Source organism: Mesoplodon bidens (genome assembly GCF_964165515.1).
Source record: "Mesoplodon bidens genome assembly, chromosome: 7".
Lineage (NCBI taxonomy): Eukaryota > Metazoa > Chordata > Mammalia > Artiodactyla > Ziphiidae > Mesoplodon > Mesoplodon bidens.
Window position 1 is genome coordinate 24,908,035 of NC_138164.1, and position 15,070 is coordinate 24,923,104.

A 15,070-nucleotide genomic window follows, 5' to 3' on the forward strand; every position below is an offset into this window, starting at 1 on the left:
CTTGCACATTGAGGCTTCTGGGTTTAAAATCCCAGGGACATCTATGGCTTTTTTAAAACTTTTTATTTTGAAAAAAATTCAAACTTAAAGAAAAGTTGTAAGCATAGTATGGTGAATTCCCTTCATCTTTCACATAGATTTACCAATTGTGAATATTTTGCTGTGTGTTTTCTCTCTCACATGTTATCATTATTATTATTTTTGCTGAATCATTTGAGAGTAAGTTGCAGCCATCATGACTCTTTACCCTTACATGCTTCATTGCATATTTTTAAAGAGCAAGGACATTGTCTGTATCAGGGGTTGGCAAACAATGGCTTGTGAGTCAAATTCAGCCCTTATTTTTATAAAGCTCTTGAGCTAAAAATGGTTTTACGTTTTTAAGTGGTTGTAAAGAACAAAAACAAAAACAAAAAAGAATATGTGGTAGAGACTGTATGTGGCCCTCTGTGCCTAAAATATTTACTATCTGGCCCTGTTACAGAAAAAGTTTGCCAGCCCCTGTTTTATGAAACTGCAGTGTAAGCCTCAAATTCAGGAAATTCAACATTGTAAAATACTCTTATCATACTCTTATACAATCCATCGTGAAATTGTGCTAGTTGTACTTTATAGTATTGTCAAAGAAAAACCAGACCCTGACAGTAGTTAAAGCAGCAAAACCAGATTTTACTCAGGAACTATTGCAACAAGGGAAAAGAGACCTCAGTATAGGAGTGGGCTCAATTTCAATACAAAAAGGAGAAATGTAGTTTTATAGGCAAGGAGCCTGGGGTTGGGAATGGGGCAGTGTGAGTGGATAGAAAACTACTAAGAGGAAACATGAGTGGAAGGGGGAATTCTGGCTAAACCAACCATAGGATTCTTGCTGAAGGCAGGCCAGGGTGATCAGACATCACCTGGGGGAAAGATGCGGGTAAGGAATTTGGTCTGACATCAAGGAAGATCAGATATCGAGGGTGGGGGATTCAGGCTAAACTGACTTATCAGGATTCTTGCTAAAATGGGGCTAGATCTAGAACATACCCAAGGATAGGGCCTATTTGGGCTCAGAGGAACCTGACTAAAGTTTGGTCATGGAGAGAATCTGTCAGTACCTCTTGGTAAGTTTTCCCTCTGATCTAGGATTTGACCCATTAACCTGCATTACACTTAGTTGTCAATTCTCTTTAGTCTTCTTTAATTTGAAACAATTCCTCAACTCTTCTTTGTCTTTCATGACATTTATGCTTTTAAGAAGCCCAGTTGTTTTACAGAATGACCCTCAATTTGAGTTTGTTCGATTGAATCTAATCTGAAAGAAATGGGTTATTCACTTTTGGCAGGAATAAATCCTTAGCCTTTTGAGGTGGAAGCATCACACTGCTAAAATTTACATATATTGTCACTTAAAATACTTCTGAGCTCTGTACTTATTAATACTGCCCTGGTTGGAGATTTTAGCTGATACATTTTTATAAAAATTCAAGGAAGTGAACATGTAAATGAATTTGTAACCTGTCCTAAATGAGCCATAAAAACAGATGGCCTGATTTTGTGCACTGAGGATTAAATTTGCCTAATTTCTTTTTCACAGCCACTTAAAATATTTTTAACTTTCAGTAATTGAAAATGGTGATGTGATCTAGTGGTGTTTAAAGTATTCCTGTAATTTTGAGAATATTCACATATCTTTGGTTTTAGGTTCAAGGATTTTTACTATTGGTACCATTTAAACTTAAGAGTAATATCAGTACAACAAATACAAAATAAGAAATTACTTTCTATGGGCCTATGTTATGAAAATATTTTAACTTGTTCTGGGTAATAGTATAGATTAATTCTCCTAAACATCATCTTGATCAGATTATTTTCATGTTAAATGTTAAGAGTAGGATCTCTGGAAGATTGACTTGCAGGTTAATATTTATTTTTAAACCCTCCTCTAGAATCAAAATTTTCTATAATAATTTCAGGGGAAAAAGAACCTTCAGTATTTTTTTTTTTTTTTTTTTGCGGTACGCGGGCCTCTCACTGTTGTGGCCTCTCCCGTTGTGGAGCACAGGCTCCGGACGCGCAGGCTCAGCGGCCATGGCTCACGGGCCCAGCCGCTCTGCGGCATGTGGGATCTTCCTGGACCAGGGCACGAACCCGTGTCCCCTGCATAGGCAGGCGGACTCTCAACCACTGTGCCATCAGGGAAGCCCCTTCAGTATTATTTTTAAAGGCTTCCACTGATACCTGTTATCTGTAATGTGATTCGTGTGTGTGTGTGTGTGTGTGTGTGTGTGTGTGTGTGTGTGTTAAGAAGAGAGAGAGAAGGAGGGAGGGAAGGGAAGGGAAGGCACACAGAAATAGGAACAGAGAGAGACTGACCAAACAAATGGTATATCAACTATTGACGGGTTCCTTGGAAGCTGGATGGAAGGGAAGATAAATTGAAAAAGCACATTTAGTGCACTTAAAAATACATATAAACTATAGAAATAAACCTTGATTAAAAAACATATATATATATATATATATATATATATTTTTTTTTTTTTTTTTTTTTTTTTTTTGCGGTACGCGGGCCTCTCACTGCTGTGGCCTCTCCCGTTGCAGAGCACAGGCTCCGGACGCGCAGGCTCAGCGGCCATGGCTCACAGGCCCAGCCGCTCCGCGGCATGCGGGATCCTCCCGGACCGGGGCACGAACCCGTGTCCCCTGCATCGGCAGGCAGACTCCCAACCACTGCGCCACCAGGGAAGCCCCCAAATACTTTTAATTTGATATATAGTTTACTATTCTAGCCAGCATGCCCTAAATCAAATATGGCAAACTGGCAACACATGGGTCAAATATAGCAGTCAGGCTGTTTGGCTGGTGTGGGAGTGGTCATTGTTGTGGCATTTTAAAAAATTGGTTACACGTGAAAATTAGGAGCTTTTACACAAGAATCTGAATTTTCAGCTTCTTTTGAAAATTGAGAAGATCTGAAATCACAGTATCTTTTGGCAGCAGTAGCTGAGACTATCAATGGCCTTCTATAGGTGAGACCTATACTTTCAGATTCTCTAGAGTTCCTACCACTTTCTATGACTCCCTGAACTATGGCTGAATATCAGTTGTCGTTTATCACTGTGCTTGTACTGTTGTTTTTATCTAATAACAGAGTTAAGTGAAAATTAAATATTTCTTAAACTCATGTCTGTTTTAAAAGTGGGGAAAAAAGGTAGAATGAGCAGGAACGTGTGTTTTAAGAAAAATGGAAGAGAACACTTTGTTTTTTTAAATGAAGACAATTCCTATGTGTTTAGTGGCAAACAATATATTTCTAAACAGTTCTACCTGCTTCACTCATTTATGTTAGTTGACTAACCTTGGGTTGCATTAGTTCACGAGTTTTGTGTGAGCTCTCCTTTTAAATTATTTTTGGAGCATTTTCTTTGTGCCAGGCATTGTCTAAAAGCTTTACATATATTAACTGATTTAACTCATACAGTCACAGTGGAAAGTTTTTTTCATGGTTTTGTCCCCATTTTTAAAGGAAATTGGAGCATAACTTGTACAAAGTTACAAAACCATTAAAGGGCAGACACAAGATCAGAAAGCCAGGGAGTCTGGCTTCAGGATCTGTGCTCTTAACCGTACCATTGTAGCTAAACTTGTTTGCTCCCTTTCATCTGAATTTATACAGTGCCTTGTAGCCTTCAGACTTTTGTCAACTCTTAATGCAATAAATTTCCTTTTCCTTTCCGTTCACTTGTTTTTAACATGTAGCTCAACTTTTATTTCCTTTATAATGTATAAAGCTTTTTCTGACTGCAGTAGCCTGAAATAATTTCTGTCTTAACTCCTAAAGACTGTATTGTCTCCTACTGGCTTGTGATATCTTTTCTATTATATTGAACTGTTATTTAAATCTATAAAAATGTTTTTATCTTTTTTTTTTTTTTTTTTTTTTTTCAGTACGCGGGCCTCTCACTGTTGTGGCCTCTCCCGTTTTGGAGCACAGGCTCCAGACGCGCAGGCTCAGCGGCTATGGCTCACGGGCCTAGCCGCTCCGCGGCATGTGGGATCTTCCCGGACCAGGGCATGAACCCGCGTCCCTTGCATCGGCAGGCAGACTCTCAACCACTGCACCACCAGGGAAGCCCTGTTTTTATCTTTTTATTTAATATTTTCCCAACTAGATTATAATTTAAGTGCAGGGGGAAAAAAAGATGTTCAGAGATATGTAAAGAATTAATTATTTTTAACATATGGATTACCTCTTCCTAAAAATCTGAGATTGGTACCCAAAGCAGTAAGTACTGCTTGACCTTTGCCTAAGATTTAACTCTAGGCAAGTGAAATAATTGACTTCAGAGAGCCATTATAGAGAACTACTTAGTACCCAAGAGAGAATTGCTAATAAGAGTTTCAAGATATTCATTGTTCTAAAATATCTTGACTTTGTTCAATACCATATTTTTAATCATTTTCAGCTATTAGAGTAACAGTCATATAATTTCAGGCATTTTTTGCTTGCCTTTACTTCTAAAAAGTTGCTTTTAGCATGAGCTCTTTTAAAAGAGCCATTTCACAACTCGTTTTATGAGACTGGCATTACCCTGACACCAAAATTTGTTAAGGACATTACAAGAAAATAAAATTACAGACCAGTATCTCTCAGAGATGATAAAAGTCCTTGACAAAATATTAGAAAATCCAATCCTGCAATATATAAAAAAGAAAACACATCAAGACTAAGTGGAGTTTATCCCAGGATTGCAAGATAGGGTTAACATTTGGAAACTGAACATTAAAAGAACAAAAGAGAAAAAATATATAATCATGTCATCTTGATGGATGCAGAAAATATATTTGACAGAATTCAGCATCCACTCATGATAAAAACTTGGCAAACTAGGATAAGAAGGAAACTTCTTCACTCTGATAAAGGGCATCAGTGAAAAACTCACAGGCAACATCATACTTAATGATAAAATATTGAATGCTTTTTCCTAAAATATTGAACATGGCAGGGATTTCTGCTCTCATCACTTCTATTTAATATTGTGTATTGGATGTCTTAGTATAATAATACAAGAGAAAGAAGTGAAAATCATATGTATTTGAAAGGAAGAAGTAAAACTCTTTATGACTATAGATGTAGAAAATCCTAGGAAATCTACAAAGTACTAGAATTAATAACTGAATATAGCATACGAGGTTGTAGCATACAGGTTCAATAATCAAAAATTAATTTTGGGCTTCCCTGGTGGCACAGTGGTTGAGAGTCCGCCTGCCGATGCAGGGGACACGGGTTCGTGCCCCGGTCCGGGAAGATCCCACTTGCCGCGGAGCAGCTGGGCCCGTGAGCCATGGCCGCTGAGCCTGTGTGTCCGGAGCTGTGCTCTGCAATGGGAGAGGCCACAACAGTGAGAGGCCCGTGTACTGCAAAAAAAATTAATTAATTAATTTTGGGGGAAAGAAAATCCTTTTTAAAATAATATCAAGATCTTGTTACCAAAACAAACTTGGTTTCACTTGCCCACACGCAGTAAAAGCCAGTCTACTGACGTCAGGTTGTGGGTGAAGGAAAGTGCAGCATTTATTGTTGGGCACTGTACAACAAATCCGGACAGCTAGTGCTCAAAAAGCCCAAACTCCTCAATGGGTTTCAGCAAAGTATTTTTAAAGACAAGGTGAGGGAGGGGCATCCCAGGGTATGTGATCAGCCTGTGCACAGTTCTCTGATTGGTTGATGTTGAAGTAACAGGGTGGTGTCACAGGGGTTAATATTATCAATCGTTAGGTGCCAGTAGGTCATGGGTGCTCATGGTCATCAAGTAGTTAATTTCTTTCATTTAGTAGGGGTTTTAGCATCTGTAAAACAATTCAGGAAATGTGCATCAGATACTATTATGTAGGTACTTCAGAGAGGAGCTAAAAGCAGAGGATATGGGGGAGGGATCTGTCTGGGGAAGGCCACATAAGGTCCTGCTCGGTTACAACCTGTAAAATACTTCTTTTCCAATACTCTGAATTAATTAGTTTCAAAAGTAAACAGTTTCAGAGGCTGTCAGCCTGGAAATTCTGATTTTTTAATTGAGATTTTATTTATATATAACACTGTTTAGTTTCAGATGTACAGCATACTGATTCTCTCTCTATATATATTGCAAAACGGTCAACACAATAAGTCTAGTTAACATCCATCACCACACAGTTACAAATGTTTTTTTCTTTTATTGGGAACTTTTATGATATACTCTCTTAGTAACTATCAAATATGCAATACAGTATTATTAACTATAGACACCATTACAGCACCCGGACTTATTTACTTTATTACGGGAAGTTTATACCTTTTGACCGCATTTACCATTTCACACACCTTCCCCCACCCCACTTCACCCCACCCCACCCACCCCACAAACCACCTATCTGTTTTCTGTATCTATAAGTTTGTTTTATTTTTATTTTTGTTTCACATTCCACATGTAAGTGAGATCATATGATATTTGTCTGTCTTTCTCTGACTTATTTCACTTAGCATAATGCCCAGTTGTTTCCATGTCTTGGCTATTGTAAATAATGCTGCAATGAACATGGGGGGTACAGATATCTTTTTAAGTTAGTGTTTTTGTTTCCTTCAGATAAATACCCAGAAGTGGAATTGCTTTGTTATATGGTAGTTATATTAAAATTTTTTGAGGAATCTCCATACTGTTCCATAAGGGTTGCACCAATTTATATAACCACCAACAGTGTACAAGCATTGTCTTTTCTACACATCCTTGCCAACACTTGTTACTTTTGTCTTTTTGATAATAGCCATTCTTTTTTTTTCCCCAATTTTTTAAACATCTTTATTGGAGTATAATTGCTTTACATTGTTGTGTTAGTTGCTGCTGTATAACAAAGTGAGTCAGCCCCATATCCCCTCCCTCTTGTGTCTCCCTCCCACCCTCCCTTTCCCACCCCTCTAGGTGGTCACAAAGCACGAGCTGATCTCCCTGTGCTATGCAGCTGCTTCCCACTAGCTATCTGTTTTACATTTGGTAGTGTATATATGTCAATGCCTTTCTCTCACTTAGTCTCAGCTTACCCTTCCCCCTCCCTGTGCCCTCAAGTCCATTCTCTGCATCAGCATCTTTATTCCTGTCCTGCCCCAAGGTTCTTCAAAACCATTTTTTTTTTAGATTCTATATATATGTATTAGCATATGGTATTTGTTTTTTTCTTTCTGAGTTACTTCACTCTGTATGACAAACTCTAGGTCCATCCACCTCACTACAAATAACTCAATTTTGTTTCTTTTTATGGCTGAGTAATATTCCATTGTATGTACATGCCACATCTTCTTTATCCATTCATCTGTCGATGGACACTTAGGTTGCTTCCATGTCCGGGCTGATAATAGCCATTCTGATAGGTCTAAGCTGATAATCTCATTGTAGCTTTGATTTGCACTTCACTGATTAGTGATGTTGAGCACCTTTTCGTGTACCCATTAGCCATCTGTATGTTTTCTTTGGAAAAATATCTGTTCAGATCTTCTGCCTATTATTGAGTTCTTAATCTTTTTTTTTTTGCAGTGGCACATAGATTGAACTGTAGTCAGTTGTTTTCTATTTTCCCTTTAATTTACACTAGAATTTTATAGATAATAAATTTCATCTTGATCATATTTTTATCATGTTTGCTTTTTTTAAAAAACTAGGTTTATCTTTTAGCCTTCCTACTAGTTTTATAAGTGGTTGATCTACTACCTTTACTGTATATTTGCCTTTACCAATGAGATTTTTCCTTTCACAGTTTTTATATTTCTTATGGTCTTTTCTGCTTAGAAAAGTCCCTTTAGCCTTTCTTGCAAAGCTGCCCTGGTGATGCTAAACTCTTTTAGCTTTTGCTTGTCTGTAAAACTTTTGAACTCTCCTTCAAGTCTGAATGAAAGCTTTTCTGGGTAGGGTATTCTTGGTTGTAGATTTTTCCCTTTCATCATTTTAAATATATTGTGTCACTCCCTTCTGGCCTGCAGAGTTTCTGCTGAATAGTCAGCTTATAACCTTATGGGGGTTCCCTTGTATGTAACTTGTTGCTTTCCCCTTGCTGCTTTTAATATTCTCTGTTTATCATCATTTTTTACCATTTTAATTACAGTGTGTCTGAGTGTCGTCCTCTTTAGGTTGTTCCTGTTTGGGACTCTTTGTGCTTCCTGCACCTGGATGTCTGTTTCCTTTCCCAGGTTAGGGACGTTTTCAGCTCTTGTGTCTTCAAATATGTTCTCTGCCCCTTTCTGTCTCTCTTCTCCTTCTGGGGCCCCTATAGTGTGAATATTAGTGCAATTGATGTGTCTCAGAGGTCTCTTAAACTGTCCTCATTTCTTTTTATTCTTTTTTCTTTTTTCTGTTCAGCTTGAGTGATTTCCACTACTCTGTCTCCAGCTCGATAATCCATTTCTCTATATATCATCTAATCTACTGATGATTCTGTCTACTGTATTTTTTATTTCAGTGGTTGTATTCTTCAGCTCTGTTTGTTTCTTCTTTATATATTCTAACTCTTTGTTAAAAATTTCTAACTTCTCGCTCTGTTCATCCAATCTTCTCCTGAGTTCTTTGATGAACTTTACAATCACTACCTTGAACTCTCTGTTAGTTAGATTGCTTATCTCCACTTTACTTAGTTCTTCTTCTGGGGTTTTTATCTTGTTCTTTCATTTGGAACATATTCCTCTGTCACCTCATTTTGCCTAATTTGCTGTTTTTATTTCTATGTATTTGTTGGGTTATATTTCTCAATCTCAGAGAAGTGGTCTTACCTAGGAAGTGTCCTTTGGGGCCCAGCAGCACACTGCCCTCTGGACACCAGAGCTATATGCTCTAGGGGTTCCCTCTATGTGGACTGCTTGGGTCCTTAAGTTGTGGTGGGCAGACTACTGTGGTCTGTCTGGTAGACATGGTTTGTACTTCAATTATATGCTGATCTTTTTCTTTTCTAGATGTGTAGTCAACATATCTGATTCTTGATAAAGCAGTATCAACAACTTTAGTATAAAATTATGCTTTTTAAAAATTTGCTGAGATCTTTCATGCCTGGCACATTCCCTGTGAGTATGAAACCCACTTCTGTAGGCAGATAACCTTGCTAGAGTGGGTCAAGCAGAAAACTTGGCTTTAGAAGATTTAAGTCTCAGGAATAGATTTAACAAAAGATATACAACACATATACTCTAAAAATCACGAAACACTGGTAAGAGAAATTACAGACCAAAATAAATGAAGAAATAGAGATGACATAATCATGGGTAGGGAACTTAATATTGTTAAGGTATCAGTTATTCCCAAATTGATCTAATGATTTAGTATAATTCCAGTCAGAATCTTAAAGGACTTATTTTGTAGAAATTGATAAGCAGATTCTAAAATTTACCAGGAAACGTGAGTGATTAAGAATAATCCAAACAATCTTGAATATAAGAACAATGTTGCAGGATTTATTCTACCTGACGTTTAAGATTTACTGCATATAAAGTTACCTAATCAAAAGAGTGTAATATTGTTGTACAGATAGACAAATAGACCAGTGGGACAGAATATATTCATAGATATAGTGTCAGTTGATTTTTGACAAAGACGGCAATGCAATTCATTGTGGAAAGGAAAATTTTCAACAGATGGTGCTGGGACAGTCAGAGATCTATGTGGAAATAAAATGAGCCTTAATATACCTCATACCATTCACAAAAATTAATATGGGGTAGATCATAAATTTAAATGTAAAAACAAAAACTATGAGATGTCTAGAAGAAAATACAAGAGGATACTTTTGCATCTCTGGGGTAGGCAAAGTTTTTATTTTAGAAAGGTTTCAGAACACTGTAAAAAGAAGACAAAATAACTGCATCAAAATTTAAAAGTTCTGCTTATCAGAAGACAGCATTAAGAAAATGAAAAGCCAGGCTATACATGGGGGAAAAAATATCCACAATACATATATCTAACAAAAGACTGGTTATAAGATTTGAACAGATCCTTTACCAGAAGGATCTATGAATGGCTAAAAAGCACATGAAAAGAAACACAATATCATTAGTCATCAGAGAAATACAAATTATAACTGTAATTTTATATCACTTGCTACTTGCTAAAATGGCTAATATTTAAAACTTAGACAATACCAAGTGTTGGTGAGAATGTCAAGCAGCCTGAAACTCTCATATGTTGCTGGTGGGAGTGTAAAATTATGTGCAACCATCTTGGAAAACTGGTAGTTTCTTACACTATGACCCACCAATTTCACTCTTAGGTATTTTCCCAAGAGTAATAAAAGTGTATATCTGAAAAAGATGTGTATAAGCTTTATTTGTAATAGTCCCAAACTAAGAATGCCAAATATCAATAAACAGGAGATTTTGGATAAATTATGGCATGTTCATATAATGAAATTTTACTCAGTGATTAAAGAAAAACAGTGAACTGCTGCAACACACAGCAACAAGGCTAAATCTCAAAATTATGTTCAATGGACAAAGCCAGATACAAAATAGTGCCAACTATATATGAAATTCAAGAGCAGGCAAAACTATACGGATAGAAATCAGAATAGTGGTTGCTTTGAGGCGGGGAAAGACTGACTGGAAAAGGGCACGAGGGAATTTCCTTGGGTAATTGTCTTGATTGGGATGGTGGATACATGGTTGTATGCATTTGTCAGAATTCATTGAACTGTACACGTAAGATCTGTGCATTTCACTCTATAAATTTAACTTTGAAAAGGCCATATTTTCTTACTAAATGATTCCTTTTCCCATTCAAAAATTTGATCTTACTTCCAAGATTTCCTTTAAACTTTCTTATAATCTACAATGGCTTGTACTTTTCTCTCTTTAGTTTTCAATCTTTGTTTTACTTATTTTATCTATGTTAATCATATACTTTTTTGTTCCATTATCTGTTGTTTTCTGATGTTGATGTCCTTGACTTGCAGCTAGATTTCACTTACTAAGAAAGATATATTAGAAATTCCAGTGATAATTATGCATTTGTCTATTTCTCCTTTTAGATTTTGTTTTCACTTTTTGCTTTATATATTTTGAGGCTGTGCTATTAGTTAGGTGCGTACAAATATATAGGGTTTTTACATAATATTTTTCTGTTGGATTGACCCTGCTATCATTATGAAATGTTCCTTTTTATCTCTATCAATACTTATTGCCTTAAAGTCTACTTTGTCTGATTAGTATAGCTATACCATTTTTCTTTTGGTTTTGCTAGGTGTATGCAAAATATTTGTTTTTTGTATGTTGTATCTTTTTTTTCTATCATTTTTCAACCATCCTCTGTCCTTATTTATAAGGTGTGTATCTTGTAATCAGCATATAGTTGGATTTTTAAAAACATCCAATCTGAAATTCTTTGTTCTTTAACTGGATTTAAAGTCCTTTTACATTTAACATTACTGATAATTGGATTTAAATTTACTATCTATTTGTTTCCCCTTTGTCCCATCTGTTTCTTTTTTTTTCTTCTTCGGCATTGGTATTAATTAAGCATTTGTTATTGTTCTCTTTTTCCCCTTGCATAGTTTGTTAGCTGTAAATGATTACCCTGGAGATAATTTCCTAAGAGACAAAGACTTCTGTTTCTTTGTTTTTTTCCACAATGCTTAGCAATTCAGGGAATCCAATAGATATTTGCAATAAATTCTTCTAGATTTACTCTATTCGCTTAATATTTTTAAAGGACCTGAAATATTTTTCTGAATACAGTGTTAAATAAACTAATTTGACTATTGTTTTTAGAATCACACCCAGAAAATTTGATACTGTTCAAGCATCCAGGAGTCACAAAAGTGGAATTATCACCGGAGATGTTGAAGACTTAACTTTAAGCAAGAGGGGAATACGGACATCATTTACCTTTAGGAAAGTGAGACAAACACCTTGTAATTGTAGTAAGTGTATAATTTTGGTTCTCCTGCAAAATCTACTATGAGTAAATCTACTATGAAAATCTTTTAAAGTCCCATAAGAACTGAGAAGAACTTTGTCTTAACTCCTCTAATGGCATTTCCCGTGTTTTGCCTTGTATTGTACTTACATATACTTTTCTTAACCACCTCCATGGTTAGGTTTATATTCCTTGAGGGCAGGGACTGCATCTTACTCATCTTTATTTTCCTCAAACATAGTACTTGAGCATAGTTGGATTCTAAATAAATATTCTATTTATTGTAATGATGGTTAAGAATACTACAGTTTGGGGGCATTAAAATATCACTTGTACAAAAATAAGTTTTTTTTGGAAACAGCTTGTCACATTTCTCAATTACTTCTCATTAACCTAACAGGGAAGTTGGAGATGACAAATTGTTCTATAGTAAGTGGATAACTTTAGGGGGATAAACAGTGTTTGTTTTAGTCAGTTTGGAAAGGAGTGCTCAATTTGTCGAGGAGGGCTTTCTTGGTGGCACAGTGGTTGAGAGTCCACCTGCTGATGCAGGGGACACGGGTTCGTGCCCCGGTCTGGGAGGATCCCACATGCCGCGGAGCGGCTAGGCCCGTGAGCCATGGCCGCTGAGCCTGCGCGTCCGGAGCCTGTGCTCTGCAACGGGAGAGGCCACAGCAGTGAGAGGCCCGCGTACCGCAAAAGCAACAACAACAACAAAAAAAAACAGTTTGTCGAGGATGCTGTTTTGAATTGTCTGTATAAGTACATCATGACCTGTATTTCTTGGACTCAAATAAAAACCCCTTGTGTTTTATAAATAATATTTTATAATGACAGTGATGTTATGAGCTTTTTACATCCTGGTGGTTTCAGTTACGGGTGGTATCTTAGCAGGAGATTTTGGATTTAGTCATGTTAAAAACATTTTAAATTAAAATCTTTATTATATGTACAAGATATTATTCTGTTAGGAAACTTGGAATCTTTATATTTGATATCTTCATGTTAGTGAAGCTTAAAATAGGTTTTAACAGGTTTTTGTTTCTTTTGCTAAAAGTGTCATTGAGGACTTAAAAACAAAATTTTTTTATCAATTAAAAAATATTTATTTAGGGCTTCCCTGGTGGCGCAGTGGCTGAGAATCCGCCTGCAGATGCGGGGGACACAGGTTCGTGCCCCGGTCCGGGAAGATCCCACATGCTGCGGAGCGGCTGGGCTCGTGAACCATCGCTGCTGAGCCTGCGCGTCCGGAGTCTGTGCTCTGCAGTGAGAGAGGCCACAACAGGCCTCTGTTGGGAGGCCCGCATATCGCAAGAAAAAAAAAAAATTTATTTAGTATTTGATGAATGTCTAACACTGCCAGTAGCTTTACAAGGTATAGAAAAATAAAGCATGGCTCTTGTTCTCAAGGAACTTGAAATTTAGTAGAAGAGACAAGTTAGTTTTCTTATGCAAATGTTTTTTTTGTTATGGGCATTAATTTAAGGGATGCTATAAGAAGCTCTGATTATATATTCAGTTTACAGATTTTTTAAAAGTTCAAGGCCATCTTTTGGATACTTTTGGTCAAAATTTGTGGATTTAAGTGATCCTCCCTTTACATAACTGAGATGTTCATAATTTCCAAGAGAATAAAATTTTTAGCAAGACCAGTTTAAGATAATTGTAATGTATATTGTAGTGTAATTGTAATTCTGAGGTGACCAACATAATGTAACCCATCTGTTTCCACATGTATGTTTTAGAGCTCTCAAGCTTTCTGGGGCTACCCTTTTCTTAAACGTCTACATAAAGTGTTTAGAGCTTCACTTTACACATTAGTAGGGACTAGATAATTCCACTCCCATTCAAGGTTTGGAATCTTCTAGTTATATTTAGGGAAAATTCCTGAAGCCATCAATTCTTTGCTGCCACATGATTTTTTTTTTTTTTTTGCGGTATGCGGGCCTCTCACTGTTGTGGCCTCTCCTGTTGCGGAGCACAGGCTCCGGACGCGCAGGCTCAGCGGCCATGGCTCACGGGCCCAGCCGCTCCGCGGCATGTGGGATCTTCTCGGACCGGGGCACGAACCCGTGTCCCCTGCATCGGCAGGTGGACTCTCAACCACTGCACCACCAGGGAAGCCCACATGATTTTTAATTATTGCTAAGTCTTGTCTGTGGTTTCTCTGGGAACACTACTTCTTCCTTTATTCTCTAGTATACTACCATAAAAACATGTTGTGTGCCACAGACTGGCTGCAGACAAAGGGAAATTATAGCATAGCCGAGAAAAGGCAAGGATTTGAAATGAATATTAGACATTATTGCAGAGAAAAGGGAACACTTCAAAATTAATTTGAGACATTGTATCCTAAATTTCCTCTGTCATCTCCTCTACTTGCTGGTGTTCTCCTTAGGATTTGCTCATTCTATTGAAGGAGGCAACACAGTGTAGTCATTGAGAATGTGGATTCTGGAGTCTCCACTGCCTGGGTTCAAATCTTGACTCTATGATTTACCATCTTCGTCACTTTAGGATCATTATTTAATATTCCGTGTGTCAGTTTCCTCATCTGTAAAATGAATGTAATAGTACCTATTCATAGTGTTACGGTGAGGATTGAGACAATATATGTAAACCACTTCAAACAGTATTCATTAAATCTTGTGATTATTACCAAATCACACTTTGTTTCTAGGTTTGGTTCTTCTTCTGAGAGTCCTAGGGTACCCAGAACTCCTACCAAGACAAAAACCCTAAATCCTGTTACTTGCTAAATTTCTTCTGGTTACACCAGGCCCATCAAGATGCTTTCCTGAATAAGAGGACCCTTAATCCCAAGATGAAATAGGCATCTGCATTATAAGGCATGCAGAATTACAGTCATATTTTGTTTCAAATGGATTTACCCCTTCTTACATTAGACCCCTCACATACATAATTGGACTTGCTAGGTAAGAACTACTTTTTTAAACTGATAAATCAGAGGCTACTTAACCCTAGTCATCAAACGTGGATTGATTTGCTTTTTCTTTTGAGAAAACAATCACACCTTATGAATCATTTGGATAAAAATAATGGTTTAGCGACTCCCCTGGTGGTCCAGTGGTTAAGACTCCGTGCTTCCAATGCAGGGGGCGTGGGTTCAATCCCAGGTCGGGGAACTAAGATCCCACATGCCGCGT

At 37.1% G+C, this 15,070-nt stretch overlaps 1 protein-coding gene across 2 annotated transcripts in view; it reads left to right on the forward strand.

Moving 5' to 3' along the window:
• Nucleotides 1-15,070, forward strand: part of ALKBH8 (alkB homolog 8, tRNA methyltransferase) — a gene marked incomplete at its 5' end in the record, with an annotated part of 70,435 nt that overhangs the window by 35,381 nt on the left and 19,984 nt on the right. For both annotated transcript variants that reach the window (XM_081240452.1, XM_081240453.1), the window contains one exon: nt 11,756-11,907. In XM_081240452.1, the coding sequence (XP_081096578.1) occupies nt 11,756-11,907 (152 nt within the window). The remainder of the gene's footprint in view (nt 1-11,755; nt 11,908-15,070) is intronic.